The sequence below is a fragment of the Hemiscyllium ocellatum genome, chromosome 23 (assembly GCF_020745735.1).
Source record: "Hemiscyllium ocellatum isolate sHemOce1 chromosome 23, sHemOce1.pat.X.cur, whole genome shotgun sequence".
NCBI lineage: Eukaryota > Metazoa > Chordata > Chondrichthyes > Orectolobiformes > Hemiscylliidae > Hemiscyllium > Hemiscyllium ocellatum.
Window position 1 is genome coordinate 20,520,992 of NC_083423.1, and position 19,847 is coordinate 20,540,838.

A 19,847-nucleotide genomic window follows, 5' to 3' on the forward strand; every position below is an offset into this window, starting at 1 on the left:
CTGCTCCCCAATCCCTCATCCCTTAATTGTCTCCCCTCCTCTTCCCATCTTTTCCATTGTCTAAGAGGATATCCTAAATATGTTGCTTTGTGTTTTGGTATCTAACAATGTTAAACTCTCTGCATATTGCTTTTGCTGTGTACATGTCTGTCTTTGGTTTGAAGTCTTCTCGTTAACTTGCTCATTCTGTTTCAGAACTGTTCCAGCCCTTGCTTTCTCACCCTGGCATGACCCTGCAAATCCCAAACCCACGGCCCTCCTATTCCCAGACTCGAGAGCATCTCATCAAGGCAGTACCCCCACATCTCATCTGCTCGTTGGTGTGTGGAGGAAAGGAATGTCGCTATGAGGGACCTGATGAATGGAGCCTGCAGCAACAAGCAATCAGGGGTGTGTTCTCAGCATGGTAGGTCACATATCCACATGAATGTGCACGCATCTACAGGGGTCGCAAGTCAAGTATCATGGCAGCTGGGAGTAAGAAGTAAAGTCAGATAAAAGAAACCATGTTTGGTTACATTTCCCAGAGAAATACTGCACAAATTAGTTTGAGGGAGAATACTTTGTATGTAGCAAAAAAAAAATTATAGACACTGGAAGGAATCATCAAAAGTAAAGATAGAAAGAAGAGTTAGAATTATAATCCCACATCAACATATTCATCAAATCATAGAAAGATACAGCACAGAACAGAGCTATTCCTGTCCTCTTTTACATATTTAAAATTAATTATGCATCAATCCATTTGCTGGTCTTGATCCCACACATGCTGCGAGGGCATTCACCTCAGAGATCACTAATAGAAGGTTACCACTGGATCTATCATCTAAGTAAAGATGATAGATCCAGTGTCTGCAACCTTCAGACAATGGCAGTCCTAATAGTGGAAGTAGGTGATGCTGCTGCAAGATAATGCCTTTAAACCTACTTGTTGGCCACAGCTGCCTTGCCATCCCTTGCACCCTGTAGAAACCTCTCCACAGGATGACTGGAACCACCCTGACTGGGAAATATAACCCCTTTCCCTCACTGCTGAATCAAAAGCCTGGACGTCCCTACCTGTCAGAACTTTGGGTGTTCAAACACGAAATGAACCATGGAGGCTCAAGATAAGGAAAGAAAGACTTACATTTGCACAGTGCTTTTGTAATAACAAGATGTCTCAAAGCATATTACAGCCACTGAAGCATTTTGTAGTGCATTCATTACTGTAATGTATGAACTGGTTAACCAACACTTTCTCAAGGGAAAACTAGTGGCAGATGATAAATTCAAGCCTTGACTTTGAAAACTTGTAAATGGATAATAATAAAAGAAAGATGGGATTGACATGTCTTTCCTTGTCTCTACTGTCTTCTTTTCCAGGGTCACTGATGACATCTTGGCAATGGCAAGGCCATCCACACAACTTATTAAGAAGTTCAATATCATCGAACAGTTCAAAGGGTAAGAGATAAAGTAGGAACAATCATGGTATCTGGCTGATCCTGAAAATGTGTTGCTGGAAAAGCACAGCAGGTCAGGCAGCATCCAAGGAACAGGAAATTTGACGTTTCGCACGAAACGTCGAATTTCCTGTTCCTTGGATGCTGCCTGACCTGCTGCGCTTTTCCAGCAACACATTTTCAGCTCTGATCTCCAGCATCTGCAGACCTCACTTTCTCCATCTGGCTGATCCTGCCTAACACAGCTCGTTGTTGACAGTGGCCTCATTAGAAATACAGTCTTTAGAGAATGCATCAGAGTAAATTTTGTTCATGGAAAGCACTGTGTAAATTGTTGATAACTCTCTGGTATCAGTAGTAAACCAGTTGTTTGCCTCAACTCCTCAGCTAACGGAGCCAGAGTTTGATGAAAGCAGATATCACAAAGGATTGTAGGACTGGAGTCAGTTTGAAATAGGGAGGAGTGAGAAAATGAGGAATTTGAAATCAAGGATGAAGACTTTTAAATAATGTGCTGCTTAACCAGGAGCAAATGAAGCCAGTGAGGAGAGATGTGATGAGGAACAGGACACAGTGTGAATAAGGACAAGTGCAGCAGAGTTCTGAATGACTTACGTTTGGATGGTTCAATGTGTGAGTCTGCTCAGGGATAGATGGGAATGATCAAATCTCAAGCATAACAAAGGTACGAATAAAGGCTTCAGCAGTATATGTGCAGGCATGGGGCAGATTCCAGCAATGGTATGGACATGGAATGGGCGAACTTAGTGATGATCCATGGATATGTTGCTGGCCATTTGTTTCAGAGTCAAATTTGTTATGACCAGATAAGAGGAGTGGACTAGCTCAGCTTTTTATCCAACCTTCTTGGTCCATCGCAACAAAGGTTTAAGTTCTTCTTACGACACAACTAGAGTTTTCTTCCATTGAAAGGTAATACTGTTTTTATTGTAATTGATGAGGAGCCAATTACAAGGTTTTCTCAAATTAAAGAAGCAATAAATTTATTATCTTCTAGCGCTGAGAAAAATAATGAAGTCCCTATGTCAAACATATATATAACCTTCAGACAGCCTGAGTCTCTCTCCAGTACAAAGGAACATGTGAAAGACCATATAATTTAGAGTCCTTTAAATGTCCATGGTATATAACATCAGTGTTTTGGTTCCTTTTTAAAATGTCCGAAGTGTGAAATAAGATCACGGAATTCGAAGATCAACGATCTGTATTTTTGTATCATTGTGACAAATTTGACACCAGTGTATTGTGAATTGTCTGGTTCAGTCACAAACAGTTTTTTGGAAGAAGAATGGGGGGCGTTGGTTACGGAGCAGTTTTTGTGCGGGAATTGAGGATGTTTTCCCCAGACTTTCCTGTATTTGGTTGAAGGAAGTTTCTGTTTCTCCAATACTGGATATTGAACAAGAAATCTGACAATTTTGAAACAACAGGCTACCGAGAGTTCATACTGAGGTAGAACTGGACGTCATCAGCCTGAATATGGAAACTCATGCTATGGTTTTAGATGACATCAATAAGGTACAGCATAAGGCTGAGAAAGAGGATGGGCTGAGAATACACTTGGGGAGCTCCAGAGTGAGAAGCCAATCAGATGATGCTGTACTTACATCAAAAAGGATGGAACATTGGGAGTGTGCCCAATAACATTAAAGAAGCATTGGCAGGAGCTCTGAGCAGAGAGAAAGCATGGTGATTTGAAATGATGGTTGACACACTGCCAATGAGAACTCGGTGCAGCGGCTGAGGGGAAAAGAAAAGGTTTCCAATTGAGAAAATTGACAGGTAGTTAGTAGAGAACAAATATTTTAAATAAACGGTGAAAGGAGTAGAACAAGATGAGCTACTCAAAGTAGAAGGGGATTAGAGAGACAAATGAAGACCTAACTGATGATAAGAATACATCACAGTCATGATGATAAGAACTGAAGATACATCCCTTCTTCCCACAGGTTAAACATTAAGTCTGTGATAAACCTACAAATACCTGGTGAACATGATCATTGTGGGGACCCCTTGGAATTAAAGAGTGGATTTTCGTATTTACCAGAGATCTTCATGGAGCATAATAGTAAGTCCCATCATCCTGGCCAACATTCATTGTCAGCCAATATCACTGAAACAATCTAACTAACTAGCCATCTATCTCACTGTTATACACACATTGGCTACAGCGTTTCTCTATATTACAACAATGATTATTGCTCAATGGTAATTCATTTATTGTCATTTTCAGACATCCTGAGGATGTGAAAGGCATTGTGTAAACACAATTAGGATTAAACTGAGAATCTTTCTTACAGAATCTTAAGTCTGTGTTTAAGTTTAATGGAAACTTGTTATAGCTAGTCCACTGGTAGATAAGGGTAAGAGCAAGATTCAATGGTGTAGACATGAGAATGAGCAGAATGGCACAGGGAAAAGCCCACTTGAAATTGAACAATGCTGCACTTGGTGAGGTTTCTAGTAAAGCTTGCCCTGTTATGTTGTGTGTTAGCTATGTTTTCTGAACTTAGCAGGCCCACTGTTTTAATTGAGGACAACCGGAGATGGTAATAACGGCTTTGAACAGTCTTGTTCAGAATTGACAAGTGCTTACTGCCAGTATAACAATATGGTACTGGCAGAGTGCAGGCATGTTGCCTGCGATTAGTGTCTTTGTAAAACGACACAACATCATTGAATTTCCAAGACAATATGCCCTGGGTGCGTTCAATCGAACAGTGTAAACATGGATTTTGTTCTGAATCAGCACATCCTGTATCAGTCCGCGGAGTGTTTGATGGGTCACTGGACACCTGGAAATGTGAAGTATTTATTTCCCAGTAGTAATTTGTTTTGATGAAGTCAGAAAAAAGCATGATTCATCTGGGCTGAATGTCTCCTCTCTCTCCTCACAATTGGACAGTGGAAAGACCCCATGGGCTTCATTTATGAGCTGACAGTGTGTAATCTCTCTTCCTGTAATTAAAGATCACCATTTCTATTTACAGTTGGCTCAGCAGTTAGTGTCCGTGTCTGAGGAATTGAATACACAAAGCTAGCTATCACATTCCCAGTGTCTGGGAGACAGGGACTCAGGTTGGGGTTGGTTGATTACCAAGAATGCATGACTTATAAATTATTATTATATTTATTAATTTTTTAATGAGCGTGCAGAATATTGTATTAATTCAGTGGTTTAACAGACTCATATCCTCCCAGATTAAATGATTCCGGATGTGCAACCGGACCCTATTGGCCCTACAGCCTATCCAATTATGGACTCCATAGTTTAGCCTTTAAATAGTAAATATAGTGAAAATGAGGGAAAAAAGGGAAAATGAGAAAGAGTGTAATAAAAAAAATGAGGAAAAGACAGACAGGTGGAATTTCATCAAATTTGTCAGAGACATTTCAGAGTGTTAATTAATTTGACCTAGTCTCTAAAGATGATAAACATTAAGATCCCACAAGTAGCAATGAGGTAAGCACTCTTATAATCCAAGTTTTGCTGATGTCGGTTGAAGACACGTAGGCATGTGTGTGAGTCTAAACATGTGTTTGAGAGTCAGTAAATTTGTGTATATGTTAAATTGATGCAGGATGAGTATGAGCAGCAGAGTATGATTCTGTTTTTGATGGAGAATGAGAGATAGCAGCTGATTTGTGTGTCTTGCTGTGGTTAGTTACTGTGGTGCAGACTCACAGGCCATGGTTAACTGACAGGTTCAAGGATACTCAAACGATTATATTGAGGCAGGTATCCTCACAGCTTGATATCAGAGTAGGGAGGGGGAAATTTTGTTTTGCAGTCTTCCATAATTCCCATCCATCTTTTCTCATTTGCAGTATACTTCTTTAACTTTGGAATGACGGATTTTGGAGTCTCATCGCTGGTTCGTGTGTTGGACGCAGTGAAGGTGACATCGTTTGCCATACAGGAAGGGAAAGTGGCTGTGCATTGTCACGCAGGGCTCGGGAGAACAGGTCTGTCTGGAGACCAATCCCTCTATAAAGGTCGCTGAGGACAGACAGCAGGTCAATTAGCTTTTGAAATGTGCAGATAGAATGGAATCTTGCGTTAGAAACTGATCCCATTGCACAACTAAATGGCTGTAGATGGAGGAAATGGGGTAGTGGTGGTGGCAGGGTTGGTGACCATGCTTAATTGGTTCACATGCTGAGATGGACAGATTTTTGTGTGAGGACGTTGAGGGAGATGAAGCAAAGTCTGGTAGCTGCAGGTCAGCTACCATGCAGCTGAATTGGAACAGATTTGCGAGGTTATAAATGAATCCCTACTCTTCATGTCAGATATTGATCAGTTGGTACTATACTTGCTTCCAAGTTGCTGGGTAGCTGTTCAAGTCTCACTCCAGAGATTTGACCACAATATCTGGGTTGATATTCCAGTGCCATGTTGAGGGAGAGTGGTGCACCGTTAGAGATGGCACCTTTCAGATGGGACATTAAACTGAAACATCTTAGGTGGATGTTTGTAGATGAACAGGAGATTTCTCTTTGGTATCCTGGCCACTGTTTGTCCTCCAACAAATATAACTCTAAAAATGTGATCTGGTTATTATCTTAATGATGTTTGTAGGAGCTGGCATTACAATGGCAATAAAAATAAAAGTAGTTCATTGGCTATATTTTAGAAGATCCTGAGATTGTGAAATAAGTAAATAAATGAAAGACCTTATTTTCTCTTTAATAATATAGTCTAAAGTAAAAGGTATGGTCTTGCCAGAGCATAGGGCCACTCTCTCATTAGCGAGAGACAACTGGTGGTGGTTTAACCTGAGGGTCAGCAAGCCTTAGACAAAGGGAGGGTTTGAGAAGGAGAGTCCTTCATAGTAACCACAGCTAGTGAGGGAATTGAACCCATGCTGTTGGCATTCCTCTGCATCACAAACCAACCAGTCAACTGTGCTAACAAATCCCCTGACTTGAATCTAATTGAGTAAATTGATTGATTACTTATACTGTGTTGTCAAAAATGGAAACAGATTCACTTTCTCCTTATAACAGACGGCAACGGATTCACTGATATTATTTAACACCCCATTCTTTCCTTCCTCTTAGATATGGCAAGATCAGCATTTATTCCTCAATCCTACTTGTTCTCAGAATGTGATCTCCTTTCTGAACCACTACCATCTGTGTGACGATGTGGCTCACACTATGTTTTATTTCTATGGGTACTGAAAGTAACAGTAAATTAACTTTTAGGGTTTATAATCTGGTCATGAGCAAACATTTAATGCCAAGTTTCTGTCTGTTCCATCTTAACATGTGTAGCTTGAATTAGTTCTGAAGAAATGTAAAGAATTTCAGGAGGCTAAGTTGATGGAACCTGGTGGTTGTAAATGTGAAAAGAAGTCAGAGTTCTGGTCACATTTTTTTCAAGAAAAGAGAGGGTAAACTAGATGGCTCGAATGTTAGACCTGAGCAAAATCTTAGAATCCATGATATAAAAATAGAAATTGCTGGCGAAACTCAGCAGTCTGGCAGCATTAGAACTTGATGAATAACAGTTACCAGACTCAAAATATTAACTCTGCTTTTTCCCTACAGGTGCTGCCAGACTTGCTGAGTTTCGCCAGCAATTTCTATTTGGTTTCAGATCTCCACTATCCACAATTCTTTGTCTTCACTTAGAATTCATGATCCAGTCTTCATTTGTGTATATCCTCCACATGAAAACCCTATGTTCTCATATAATTTTATCTCATCCTTCTTCAACCAGCAGAATTAATCTGTTCTTAAATATTGATATGGTCTCTGCTTCAATAACTAATGTCCTGTATAAAAAGAATCCACCTGCTCTCTGTGGTAAATCTCCTACATTTAATCTTAAATCTATGTATCCTCATTCAAGATATCTTCAATCACTGGAAATAGTCTGTTTATATCTACCGTATCACATTCCTTCATAACACTAAACATATCCATCAATCACATCATACACAACTTGATTCAAAAGGACGAGCCCCAGTTCTTTCAAGGCGTTATCCATTTCTTTACACCAGGCAGCATAATCTTGAATCTGTGATCTATTCTATTTATTGTTTCAATTTCCTCTCTAATGTGTAGAGCATAATAGACTCCAATTATGATCATACTGAAGTTTTATATAGATTGACCATTTATCTTCAATTTGGGATACCCTTACTGAACATTTGCTGAAAACAAGTTATAATTTAACAAATGGAGGATTTTCAAAGAAGTGAATAAGAATGTTGTGTGGATGAATTTGGAGCAGTTTCAGTCCAATACTTGACAACTATTTTTCTGTCGACATCAGGCAGACTTCTGAAAAGGACATTCCTGGCAGTGCTTTGGTCGTTCAGCATTTGTGGACAGAAAAGGAAAGCTTTCAGTGGGTTCAAAGTCATGAAAATAATTTCATTTTTCAACTCCAGTGTTCATTTCTTTGGTATTGCTGGTTGTGTTTTCAGCTGCCCTGGCCTTAAATTCTGAAATAACTTCCCTAACCCTCTACCTCTCCTTCAAAAATCTCCTTCCAATCCATCTCTTTGACCAGATTTCTGGTCATCTGAATGTCTCAATACAATTACCTTGTCTGATCATATTTCCTGTGAAGCACATGGAGGTAATTTACTAAGTTAAAGGTGTTATTTCAATGTGATTTTTAAAAAAAAATTACCCTCATTGAGTATGAAAATAAATCCAAAGTAAGAGCAATTTGCCATTTATTTCCTTGCTGTCTGATAGGAGTCCTGATCGCCTGTTACCTGGTTTATGCCACACGGGTCAGCCCCAGTGAAGCCATACACTTTGTTCGGATCAAACGTCCTTGCTCCATCCAGACACGCACTCAAATTAATTTGGTTTATGACTTTGCCCAGTTTGTAGACTCTCACAGGACGATGTTCACAGACGTGAGTTTGTACGCCCATCCTATCACCTTGGAGCAGTACCTCCACCGCCAGCGGCATCTGCTGCATGGATATGAGGCCCGGCATCTCAAACATGTGCCCAAAATAGTGGACTTCATTTGCAAGAGGCTTCTGCAGGTCGCATTTGACAAGGACGACTCTTCCATGGTACAGTTGGAGGTACAAAAGGAAGTGATTGACCGCACACTGACCATGCACATCAGAGAAACCATCACTTCCTTCATTAACTCACCAGAATTTCTCCTGGCAAACCAGGAGCCAGAAGACCCTGACAATGCACTGCGGCCCCCTACCTCTGCAGCCGGCTTATTTGATCAGGCTTCTCTGCCTGCTTGGGGCACAAAGGCTCAACTCAGAATGATGCCAAGACTATTGCGGACCCTCAGTGACTCCAACCTCCCTGGAATCACTCGCACACATCAAACACAGGTAACCCCGTCAAGAGCTGACTGTAATCCAGGATCTAAAGAAAGTAACAAGGAGGGTTCATCAGAGGTTTTTTTGGGGGGGGCCTTTACTCTGACAATTTTGTCATATACAGAATCTGCTATAGTATAGAGATTAAAGTATGGCTCAAGAACATATGCATTATATGAGTTGATGAAGGAAATTAAGGTAGAATACATGACTGGGTGAAGTGTAGGTAAGCTTTTGAGAAACATTATGTGTTTCTATGTGGATAGAAACTGTGATCAAATAAAATGTACATGAGCTGAGACAGGATAATGTTGCAAGACAAATTTCTCATTCTGTGTCTGTCAAACACTTGACATTTCCAAAATGGTGTAGTTTAAGTAAAAAGTAAAAAAACTTTCTGATTCTTTACTTTGGTAAAGGGGCATAGTGGTCACTTTTACAAACTAGATTGTTATGTAACTTTCTGTTTGTTCATTTTAACATTGACATGGAGGAGAATAGATGTAGGCTGCATATAATTTAATGCTTCCAGTGCCACCAACCCAAACGTATTAAGTGACTAAATCTGTGGTTAAATTCTCCTTTAAGGACACCAGTGCACAGCAACCTTTGTTAATGGGTCAATTTCGAGTCACAGCTTTGGAACTTGTCTTCCGCGGGCCAGCCAATCCGGTGAAACGTTCTTTCAGCTGTGAGGGCAAGGAGAACTTTGTCAGAGACAGGAACCCAGTGCAGACTGACCACGCTGCAGGATTCAAGCTGACTAGGCAAGGGAACTCTTTACTGACCAACACCGGCCTTTTATCGACAGCCTCAAGGAAGGTATGGACTGGTGTCAAATTAAGGTGTAGCAATGCACATCAATACCACACCAGGTACAAATTCTGCCTGCTCTATCCTATTTTCACTTTAGGGTTGTTTACATCAGGTAGACTGCTTAAGTTGAGAGGTTATGTTGCAGTTGTATGGGTGAGACTGCATTTGAAGTATTACGAAGAGAAAGTGGTCACTTATTTGACTTGACAGTTGCTGCATATGGCAACAAGTCCTAATTCTAACCATTTTCTGCTGAAAATATTTCTTCTAAGTTCTGCAGTGGATTTATTGATGACTATGATATTTTTGGCACTCGTGTCCATGTCAGACGGTTGTGGGTTCAAGTTCCACACCACACGCTTGAACTCAAAATCTACTCACTCACTTCCGGTACAGTACTGAGAGAAGTCAGAAATACTATTTATCAAATAAAACAGTAAGCTAAGCCTGTCTGACCTCCCACATAGATGTGAACTATTTTCTGATGCCATGTAGCAAAGGCAACAACCAATTTGTCAACAGAACGTAAATGTATTGGAAGCAGTTCAGAGAAAGTTTACCAGACTATGATCTGGAATGGCTGGTAAGTTTCCCTTCTTATGAGAAAAGGTTGGATATACAAAACCAGAAATGAAGGAGTTCAGAGGAGTAAGACATGACTAGATTTGATAGACACATTTAAGATCCTAAGAGCTCTTGACTCAGTTGGTATAAAGAGAGTGGATGTTTCCTTTTAAGGGGAAATCTAGAATTAAAGGCCACTGTTGAAAAATGAGGGGTTGCCCATTTAGTACAGAGATGAGGTGGACTTTTTTTCTCAGAGGATTCAGATTCTTTGGAACTCTCTTCTTGGCAAGGCAGTGGAAGCAGAGTCTTTGAATATATTTAAGGCAGAGGTAGATGGATTCTTAGTAACTAAGGGGTTAGAACATCATCAAGGGTAGGTAGGAATGTAGATTTGATGTTACAATCAGAGCAGTCATGATATTATTGTATGGTGGAACAGGCTCAGTGCGTTAATAGCCTACTCTCACACGTTGCCGAAAAGATATCATTTCCAATAGTGCAATGCTCCCTCAGTACTGCTTGGATCACTGCCTGGATTATGTGCTCAGGACTCTGGAGTGGAACCTGAACCAACAACATTCTGACTCTGACAGACACTGATTTCATTTGGGAGTGGTGTTGATGACACCTTGGCAGGAAAATTACTGTCCAATAGCCCCTGTTTTTAATTTGTGTGTGAATTTGGATTTCCCAACTGTTGTACTCAGAATGTATAGCTGCCGCCTGGGAATGATTCACTGAGAATGTGAGGGGGGGGGGGGGGGGGGGGGGGGCTGGGCTGGGCTGGGCTGGGCTGGGAGAAGGGTAAATGGATGGCAACCCATCCCAAAGCGTTGACACCGGTGAGGGATCTGGATGCTTAGAGTCATAGCGTCATAGAGATTTAAAGCATGGAGACAGATCCTTTGGTCCAACCCGTCTATGCTGACTAGACATCCCAACTCGCTCTAGTCCCACCTGCCAGCACATGGCCCATATCCCTCCAAACCCTTCCTATTCATAAACCCATCCAAATACCTTTTAAATGTTGCAGTTGTACCAGCCTCCATCACTTCCTCTGGCAGCTCATTCCATGCACGTACCACCCTCTGTGTGAAAAGGTTGCCTTTCAGGTCTCTTTTATATCATTTCCCTTTCACCCTAGATCTATACCCTCTAGTTCTGGACTATTTGCCCTATCCATGCCCCATATAATTTTGTAAACCTCTGTAAGATCACCTCTCCACCTCCAATGCTCCAGGGAAAACAGCCCCAGCCTGTTCAGCCTCTCCCTATAACTCAAATCCTCCAACCATGGCAACACCCTTGTAAATCTTTTCTGAGCCCTTTCAAGTTCACAACATCTTTCCAATTGGAAGGAGACCAGAATTGCATGCAATATTCCAAGAGTGGCCTAACCAATGTCCTGTACAGCTGCAACATGACCTCCCAACTCCTGTACTCAATACTCTGACCAATAAAGGAAAGCATGCCAAATGCCTTCTTCAGAAGCCTATCTACCTGCGACTCCACTTTCAAGGAGCTCTGAACCTGCATTCCAAGGTCTCTTTGTTCAGCAACACTCCCTAGGACCTTACCATTAAGTGTATAAGTCCTGCTAAGATTTGCTTTTCCAAAATTACTTTCCAAAATAAATTCCAAAATTTATCTGAATTAAACTCCATCTGCCACTCCTCAGCCCATTAGCCCATCTGATCAAGATCCTGTTGTAGTCTGAGGTAACCGTCTTCACTGTTCATTACACCTCCAATTTTGGTGTCACCTGCAAACTTACTAACTATACCTCTTATGCTCGCATCCAAATCATTCATGTAAATGGCGAAATGTAGAGGACCAGCACCAATCCTTGTGGCATTCCACTGGTCATAGGCCTCCAGTCTGAAAAACAACCCTCCACCACACCCTCTGTCTTCTAGCACCTCACCTGTGACTATCAATGATACAAATATCTCAGCAAGAGGCCAGGCAATCACTTCCCTAGCTTCCCACAAAGTTCTAGGGTACACCTGATCCGGTCCTGGGGATTTATCCATCTTTATGCATTTCAAGACACCCAGCACTTCCTCCACATTTTTCAAGATGTTTCCATCTATTTCCCTGCATTGTATATTTTCCATGTCCTTTTCCACAGTAAATACTGATGTAAAATACTTGTCTAGTATCTCCCTATTTTCTGCGGTTCCACGCAAAGGCCGTCTTGCTGATCTTTGAGGGGTCCTATTCTCTCTCTGGTCACAAACCAAGAACAATATCAAGAGTCTGTCACTTTACTCTTATTTTGTTTTATTCTGCAGAGCAATATCCATTGGAGCCAATCAGTAAAAGGATCAGGCAGAAAAATGGATAAACATGGGCCTCTCCTGGACGAGGTTGCCAGGGCAATGTCAGAGTACCCACCAATGGACAACGAATTGTTAATGAAAGTCCGTCTCTGGAAGGTAATGAGTCACATACATGCTTAATGTTGTGGGACTGCTGAGTCATTGAAAGTCAAAGTTAGATTGAATTCTTGAATGAAATGGTTGTTTGGTACCAAGGGTATGAGCAACACCATCAGCATTGTAGCATGCAGTTATCAAGATGGAAGAAGATGGACCAGGGTTCTCTTATGCCTAATAATTTCCATATACCTGTTCACCCACCCACTCTAACCTTTGCATCCAATTGTGCCTCACATCCTTTTTGTGAGCTACATAGTAGGTACACCTGTGATGGAAGGATTCCTTAAAAGGCTTCCATTTCCTTCTGACAGGACTAATTCCAGTCCTGTTAGAAGCATGGGAATATAATCAGTTTTGGTTTGATCTGTTTGAAAATAATTAAACAAATAGGATTCAGAACAAAAATTCTTTCCTTATCCAACCTCTTTGAACCATTTGCAAAGTATTGCACGGTGACTCAGTGATTAGCACTGTTACCTCACAGTGCCTGGGATCTGGGTTCGATTCCAGCACCAGGTCACTGTGTGAAGTTTGTACACTCTCCCTGTGTCTCTCTCCTCCCATAGTCCAAAGATTGGATTGGATTGACCATGCTAAATTGCCCACAGTGTCCAGGGAAGTGTGGGCTAGGTGGATTAGTGGGAAATACAGAATTATAGTTTGGGTGGATTGCTGTTCAGAGGGTCAGTGTGGACTTGATGGGCTGAATAGTCTTCTATTATTTATAGCACAGAAACAGGTTGTTCGGTCCAACAAGTATAGCAGCGCTCGTCTGGAGCGGCCTCCCATTCTGCTTCATTTAGCCAATCAACATGCCTTAATTCCTTACAGGCCTATCTAGCATAAATGTGTCTATGTTATTTTCCCCAATTATTCCATTTGGCAGCAAGTTTGACATTCAAGTTACTTCCTGGTAAATAATTTTCTTCTAACTTCCCTACTGGATTTATTGATGACTATCACGTTTTTGGCACGTGTGTCTAAGTCAGAAGGTTGTGGGTCAAGCCCCACACCACACGATTGAACTCAAAACCTACCCACACCCTTCCAGTACAGTACTGAGAGAAAACTACACAGTCAGAAGCGCTATTTATCAAATGAAACAGCACGTTAAGCCCTCCTGCCCTGTCACATAGATGTAAAATATCTTATGGTACTATGTAGGAAATGCAGCAACCAATTTGTCAACAGCAAGGTTCTGCAAATGGCAATGTGATAAATGATTAGATAACTTCTTTCTAACAGTACACTGGTCAGATCTTAAATTGAAGTTACAACATGTTTTAAATAAACTCAAGCTTTTCTTTCTTAATCACTCGTCTTTCTTTCTTAATCACTCGTGTTGCTACTTTGGAGAACACCTATATTCTGTCTATAAAAATGCAATTGCATGCCACTTCAACACACCACAATGCTCCCATGCTGACATTTAACTTATGCTTGCAGCAGTGTTATAGAGAGAAACAGCATCTCATCTTCTGCTTGGAGTCTTTGTAGCCTTCAGGATTCAATATCAAGTTCAATCATGATCCTTTCATGTCTACTACCCCGCCCCACTCCCCAGGTCCTGTATGGCATGATTAGCTTTCAGCACATGGCCAATTTTCACCCACCATAGCCCCCATTATCACCTATGCAGCTTTTCTTCTTCCCTAGCTTACTCACAACAAATCCTTTACCTGCCTAATGCTTCTCTGTCTCTTTCTCTCTCTCTCTCTCTCTCTCTCTCTCTGGGCTGCATCTTCACCTGCCTGCCGACTCTCCTCCACTCCCCCCTGACCCATCCCCCAGTTGTTAGCATAAATACTACTTTCTCCTAGGTGCTTTCATTTCTGAAGAAGGACTCAAAATACTGACACTGTTTTGTCTCCACAGGTGCTACTAGACCTGCTGGGTGTCTCCAGCAATTTGCTTTTGATTCAGATTCTTATACATTTCAGTCAACTCACTCCTCTCTCCTTTAAACTCCAATCGAAACAAGCCTATCCAACCTATCCACATGAAACAACACACTCATTTCCAGTAGAACTCCTCTATGCTACTTCAATAAATTTGCATCCTTTCTTACATAAGGAGACCAAAACTACACATAGTATTTGAGATGTGGTGTCACTAATGCCATAATTGAAGTATACCATTTGTGGGCGGCACGGTGGCACAGTGGTTAGCACTGCTGCCTCACAGCGCCTGAGACCCGGGTTCAATTCCCGACTCAGGCGACTGACTGTGTGGAGTTTGCACGTTCTCCCCGTGTCAGCGTGGGTTTCCTCCGGGTGCTCCGGTTTCCTCCCACAGTCCAAAGATGTGCGGGTCAGGTGAATTGGCCATGCTAAATTGCCCGTAGTGTTAGGTAAGGGGTAAATGTAAGGGTATGGGTGGGTTTCGCTTCGGCGGGTCGGTGTGGACTTGTTGGGCCGAAGGGCCTGTTTCCACACTGTAAGTCTAATCTAATCTAATCCTTAGTTTTATGCTCAATTCCTCTCCGAATAAATTATAACATGCCATTAGTCTTTTTCATTATGTGCTGTACCTGCATATTAACTTTTTGTGATCCATGCATCAAACACTGAAATCTCTCTGTACCTCAGGGGTCATTCTGTGTTTAACTAATACTCTGCTTTATATTTCTTTCTGCCAAGTTAAATAATTTTGCATATTTCCTCATCAGCCAGATTTTTACAATCTCAATCAATCTGTATCCACCTACAACTTATTTGCTTCCAATTTTTTGTGTTGTCTGAGAATGTTTTTGTTCTCATCATCAGAGTCTCTGTTCTCTGCCAGCGAATCTAAATCTCTATCCACAGCAATATGTTTCACTCAAAGCCATAAGCTTTTATTTTCTGCAATAAGTTTTGATGTGAGACCTTATTGCATGACTAATGGAATTCCAAGCATAGTACCTTTACACACAGTGCAGGTTACTCCTTCAGAGAAATCCAATAAATTTATTAAACATGATCTACCTTTGACAAAACTGGCTTGACTCTTCCTGATGATCTTGGGTTATCATCTCTTTAATGATTGAGCCTAACAGCTTCATCACTATAGATGTTAAGCTTGCTGGCCTAGAATTACCTGTTTTCTGCCTTACTCCCTTCTTGGGCAAAGAGGTTATATTTGCTACTTTCCAGTCTGCTGGAATCTTTCCTGCGTCAATGGAAATTTGGAAAATTAACACCAATGCATTTACCTCCTTAGTAGCAACCTCTTTTAAGGCCCTGGGTGAGGTTCACAGCTCCATTGATTTGCTGAGTACTATTCAACTCATTATTATAATTCCACTATGTTTCTCTCTCCCTTCCACTAAAATGTTTTGTGTTTTCTCTACAGTGAAAGGAGAAGCAAAATATTTGTTTGCTTAGTCCACCTTTTCCTTATAATCCACCGTCAACTCTCCATTCGCACTCTCTGGTGGACCAATACTCACTTTATTTACTCTTTTCCTTTTTAATTACTTGTAGAAACTCTTGCTGTCCATTTTTATATTCCTATCTGGCTACTTCTCATATTCTAATTTCTTCCACATGATAGTCCTTTTACCCATTTTCTACTATATATTGTATTCTGAACTATCATATGACCTGTCACTGATCACTGCAGTATTATATCTGTTCCTTACGTTTGACACTTTTTCTGACTTATAGGTTAATCACAGATGGTGGATCCTCCCCTTAATTTTTTTTCTTTATAGTGGGAATATATTCATTCTGTGTATTCTAAAATATTCCCTTAAATATATGCCAGCGTGTCCGTACTGATCTACCTCCTGCTTTAATATACCATTTCACTTTGGCTAGCTCAACCCCTGTGCCCGCAAGGCAGCCCTTATTTAGGTTTAAAACGCTAGTCTTGCACCAAATCTACCTTGTTAAAATTGGATGTAAAATGCAATCATTTTGTGGTCACTGCAACCTAGGGGGAACCTTAACTCTGAGGTCATTAATTGATCCTTGGTTTAACACAATATAAGTGGTTTGGATCAGAGTGAGTCATAGAGTCATAGAGATGTACAGCACGGGAACAGACCCTTCTGTCCAACCTGTCCATGCCGACCAGATATCCGAACCCAATCTTGTCCCACCTGCCAGCACCTGGCCCATATCCCTCCAAGCCCTTCCTATTCATATACCCATCCAAATGCCTCTTAAATGTTGCAATTGTACCAGCCTCTACCACTTCCTCTGGCAGCTCATTCCATACACGTACCACCTTCTGCGTGAAAGAGTTGCCCCTTAGGTCTCTTTAATATCTTTCCCCTCTCAGTCTAAACCTATGCCCTCTAGTTCTGGACTCCCCAACCCCAGAGAAAAAAATTTTGCCTATTTATATTACGTTTCTGATGAAGGGCTTTTGCCAAAAATGTCAATTTTCCTGCTCGGATGCTACCTGACCTGCTGTGCTTTTCCAGCACCGCTCTGATCTAAACTCCAGCATCTGCAGTCCTCACTTTTGCTGAACACAATATAAGTCCATAACATGCTCTCTGGGTCAGTTCCAAAATGTATTGCTTTAAGAAAGTGTTTCAAATGCATTCTGTGAATTCCTCATCTAAACTATCACCATCTATCTTGTTTTGTTGTTTATAAGTAAATTAAATTCACCCATGATTGTTGCTTTTCCTTTATCAGGTATTTCTTCTTGCATATTTTGTGCTGTCTCAGGCTGAGGCTGATTTCCCTGGAGTGTCGGAGGCTGAGGGTGACCTTATAGAGGTTTACAAAATTATGAGGGGCATGGATAGGATAAATAGACAAAATCTTTTCACTGGGGTTGGGGTTAAACGGCATTGGTTTAGGATGAGAGGGGAAAAGATATAAAAGAGACCTAAGGGGCAACTTTTTCACGTAGAGGGTGGTACGTGTATGGAATGAGCTGCCAGAGGATGTGGTGGAGGCTGGTACAATTGCAACATTTAAGAGGCATTTGGATGGGTATATGAATAGGAAGGGTTTGGAGGGATATGGGCCGGGTGCTGGCAGGTGGGACAAGATTGTGTTGGGATATCTGGTCAGCATGGACAGGTTGAACCGAAGGGTCTGTTTCCATGCTGTACATTCCTATGACTCTATGACTCTCAGCTTTCAGCAAGACTTGCATTTATGTAGCACTCTCACAACCTCAGGACTTTCCAAATGACTTTATAGCCAAAGAAGTACTTTGGAATTCAGTCACTATTAGAATTTGGCACTCTTGCCCCTGAATTTTATGGGAGTTGAAAAGTGTGGCACTGAGAAAAGCACAGCAGGTCAGGCAGCATCCAAGGAGCAAGAGAGTTAAAATTTTGGGCATAAGTCTTTCATCAGGAATGTATGCAGATCAGGTTTCAACAACAGACTTGAGCACAAAATCTGTCCATACGCTTGCAGTGTTATATTGAGGGGAAATGTCATTGTCATAGGCATTTAGACACTTAGGCACTCTTATTTGAATAAGACATTAAATCAAAAGCTTATTTGGCCTCTCAGGTGGGTGGAACAGGCCCCATGCTACTACTTTGAACAAATGTCCATGTTTGCCTGCCATACGTGTATTCCTTAATTAATATCTAAGAGCAAGTTATCTGTCTATCTATCTCATTGTTATTTTTGGAATTTGCATACATTGACACAATACTACATTAGCACAATACTACATTTCAAAAGTATTTAATTGGCTGTAAAATATTTTACAACATCCTAAGTTACAAACTGGAATCCCTTGAATGGATTTTAAACAATTGTGGTGTGCATCAATTGTGTGATGCCTTTTTCTTTCTGTCTTACACAGTCTTACCCTCTCTGTGTTGCTGACACTGTCTCTTTTTTCTGGCTGTCTTTTATATTCCTTCTGTTTCTATTGATCTATCAGTATCTCACTGTCTCCATTGCTATAATTCTTTATCCATCTCTTCCTGTTTCTGTCTCACAGTCTCTGACTCTATTTTCCCATCCTGTCTCTCACTCATCCTGTTCTCTCTGTGTCTCTCCTGATGAGTCGCTCTTTAACTGTCTTCCTGTCTCTCACTCTGTTTACTTCTATCTCCATCAGTCTCACTGTAAGTGCCTTTCTATCTATATGCCTGACATGTTTTTTCTGTCGTGTCGCTCTTTAACTCGTGTTTTCAATTCCTTGGTCTTACACTTCCTTTATTTCTACCCTCTTTGTATCTTTATCTTTACCTTTTTTTTTCTCTTGTCTCCTTCCTCTATCTCTGTCTGTTTCAATATTTCTATTGTTCTCAATTTTTAGAAATTATTCATGAGTGCACATGTCACTGTCAATCATTTGATGTCCATCCCTTATTGCTTTTGAGATTGTCCTCCATCTCTCTCTTTGCCTAAATCTCACAATTTCTCTCACTCACTCTAGAATTTCGCTCTCTCTCACTTTCTATGTGTTTGTTTCTCCCTGGATGTCAGGTTCTCCATTATTGCCTCTTTACTGTCTTGTATCGCTCTCCAGATCTTTCTGTGTGATTCTCCTTAACTTTCCCTTGATCTATCTGTTCATCTCATTTTAATTCCCTGCATCGCCCCTTAATGTATTTTTATTGAAGCTTTAATGAGCCCTGTCTTTCTCACTTTTCTAAAGGTGGAGCTAAATGAGAACGAGGGGGCCTGGGGCCGCCTGACTGCAGAAGATGATCCCAGGATTCTCAGCATGCTGATGTGGAGCTGGCTGGAACACCTCAAGGTTGATCATTCTATCTGAACAGAAAATAGGTCATTGACCAGCAAGACTGATGCAATGAACCATGGGGCTACATTGGATCCAAGTTACAAGCTCCCACAACCAATGCTCTGTGCATTTGTCCCAATTTTAAGATTGATGGCCTAGAAGGAACTTTCAATGACTTTTATTCATTCTCTGATGTGGCACTGCTGGCAAGGCTGGCATTGATTACACTTCCCCAGTTATCCTAAAATGTATTTGGTGAGCCGATGCACCAAGTGGTTTGCTAGGTCACTTCAGAAGTCACTTAACAGTCAACAATATTATGTTGCCATAGGAATAGTCTCATAATACCATGACTCACGTATGTGCCAGTAAGTATGGTAGGTTTCTTTCCTCTAAGTGCATTTGTGAACCTGTTGGCCAGGCCACTTCTACTGATCCCACCTTTATATTCCTGGTTTTCGAAACAGAACTGGAATTCTCAACTGGCATTATGGAACTCAAGCTCAGTTTTTTGGCTTTTTAAGTGCAGGCCTCTGGGTAACTAGTCCAATAGTATGAGCAGCACACCATCCTAACCT

The 19,847-nt window shown here is 41.1% G+C and overlaps 1 protein-coding gene across 1 annotated transcript in view; it reads left to right on the forward strand.

Moving 5' to 3' along the window:
- The first annotated feature begins 227 nt into the window (after nt 1-227).
- The window catches only part of zgc:77752 (uncharacterized protein LOC393862 homolog), a 31,703-nt gene continuing 12,083 nt past the window's right edge, over nt 228-19,847 (forward strand). The window contains exons 1-8 of the mRNA XM_060842537.1: nt 228-406; nt 1,366-1,446; nt 3,416-3,534; nt 5,295-5,432; nt 8,184-8,797; nt 9,374-9,607; nt 12,463-12,606; nt 19,183-19,284. Of these exons, the coding sequence (XP_060698520.1) occupies nt 228-406; nt 1,366-1,446; nt 3,416-3,534; nt 5,295-5,432; nt 8,184-8,797; nt 9,374-9,607; nt 12,463-12,606; nt 19,183-19,284 (1,611 nt within the window). The remainder of the gene's footprint in view (nt 407-1,365; nt 1,447-3,415; nt 3,535-5,294; nt 5,433-8,183; nt 8,798-9,373; nt 9,608-12,462; nt 12,607-19,182; nt 19,285-19,847) is intronic.